At 54.9% G+C, this 639-nt stretch overlaps 1 protein-coding gene across 1 annotated transcript in view; it reads left to right on the top strand.

Moving 5' to 3' along the window:
• LOC104493937 (histone-lysine N-methyltransferase EZH1-like) overlaps positions 1 to 639 on the top strand; it is a 4,207-nt gene that overhangs the window by 532 nt on the left and 3,036 nt on the right. Inside the window, exon 2 of the mRNA XM_010136708.1 lies at positions 471 to 599. Within this exon, the coding sequence (XP_010135010.1) occupies positions 471 to 599 (129 nt within the window). The remainder of the gene's footprint in view (positions 1 to 470; positions 600 to 639) is intronic.

Raw genomic sequence — 639 nt, forward strand, 5'->3', positions numbered from 1 at the left:
CTTTATTTTGGTGGCGAGCTGGGTGAGCTGGAGGAGATGCTGCTTCTCCTCATGCTCTGTTATCAGCCGTGTGCCGCCAGTGCCTGTCGTACACAGAGGTCCGTTGGCTGAGTGCTGGCTGCAGCTAGGGAACTCCTTTCCCCTTGTTCGTTCAAGTCTCTCCCTGCTGGAACCACCTCGGTGCTGGAGGGCTCAGGGCACTTCCTCTGGCGCTCCTCTCCTTGGTGGGCGGGTTTGGCAGAGGTCAGCTGGGACCGGGAGTGATCGATCAGAAGCTGCTACCTGTCGGGTAGCTTTTCAGCACCGTTTTGTACCAATGCTGAGTTCTATCAGAATTCCCTCTAACGAGATTGTTGGGTGGAAATGCTCTGCCTTGCGTACATGTGATACTTGAAACAAAACCTCAGGATGGGTTTTGCTGTTCGCAGCACGGTTCCTTAGACTTTGGGTGCTGCTCTCTCTCATTTCAGGCTCTGTTTGTGGCCAACTTTGCAAAGGTTCATGAAAAGACTCAAATTCTGAATGAAGACTGGAAGAAGCTTCGAGTTCAGCCGGTGCAACTGATGAAGCCTGTCAGCGGGCACCCGTTCCTGAAGCAGGTGTGGAGAGGAATGGGCCGCGGCGGCAGTGGGGGGGGGC

The sequence above is a fragment of the Buceros rhinoceros genome, unplaced genomic scaffold, assembly GCF_000710305.1.
Source record: "Buceros rhinoceros silvestris isolate BGI_N320 unplaced genomic scaffold, ASM71030v1 scaffold10470, whole genome shotgun sequence".
NCBI lineage: Eukaryota > Metazoa > Chordata > Aves > Bucerotiformes > Bucerotidae > Buceros > Buceros rhinoceros.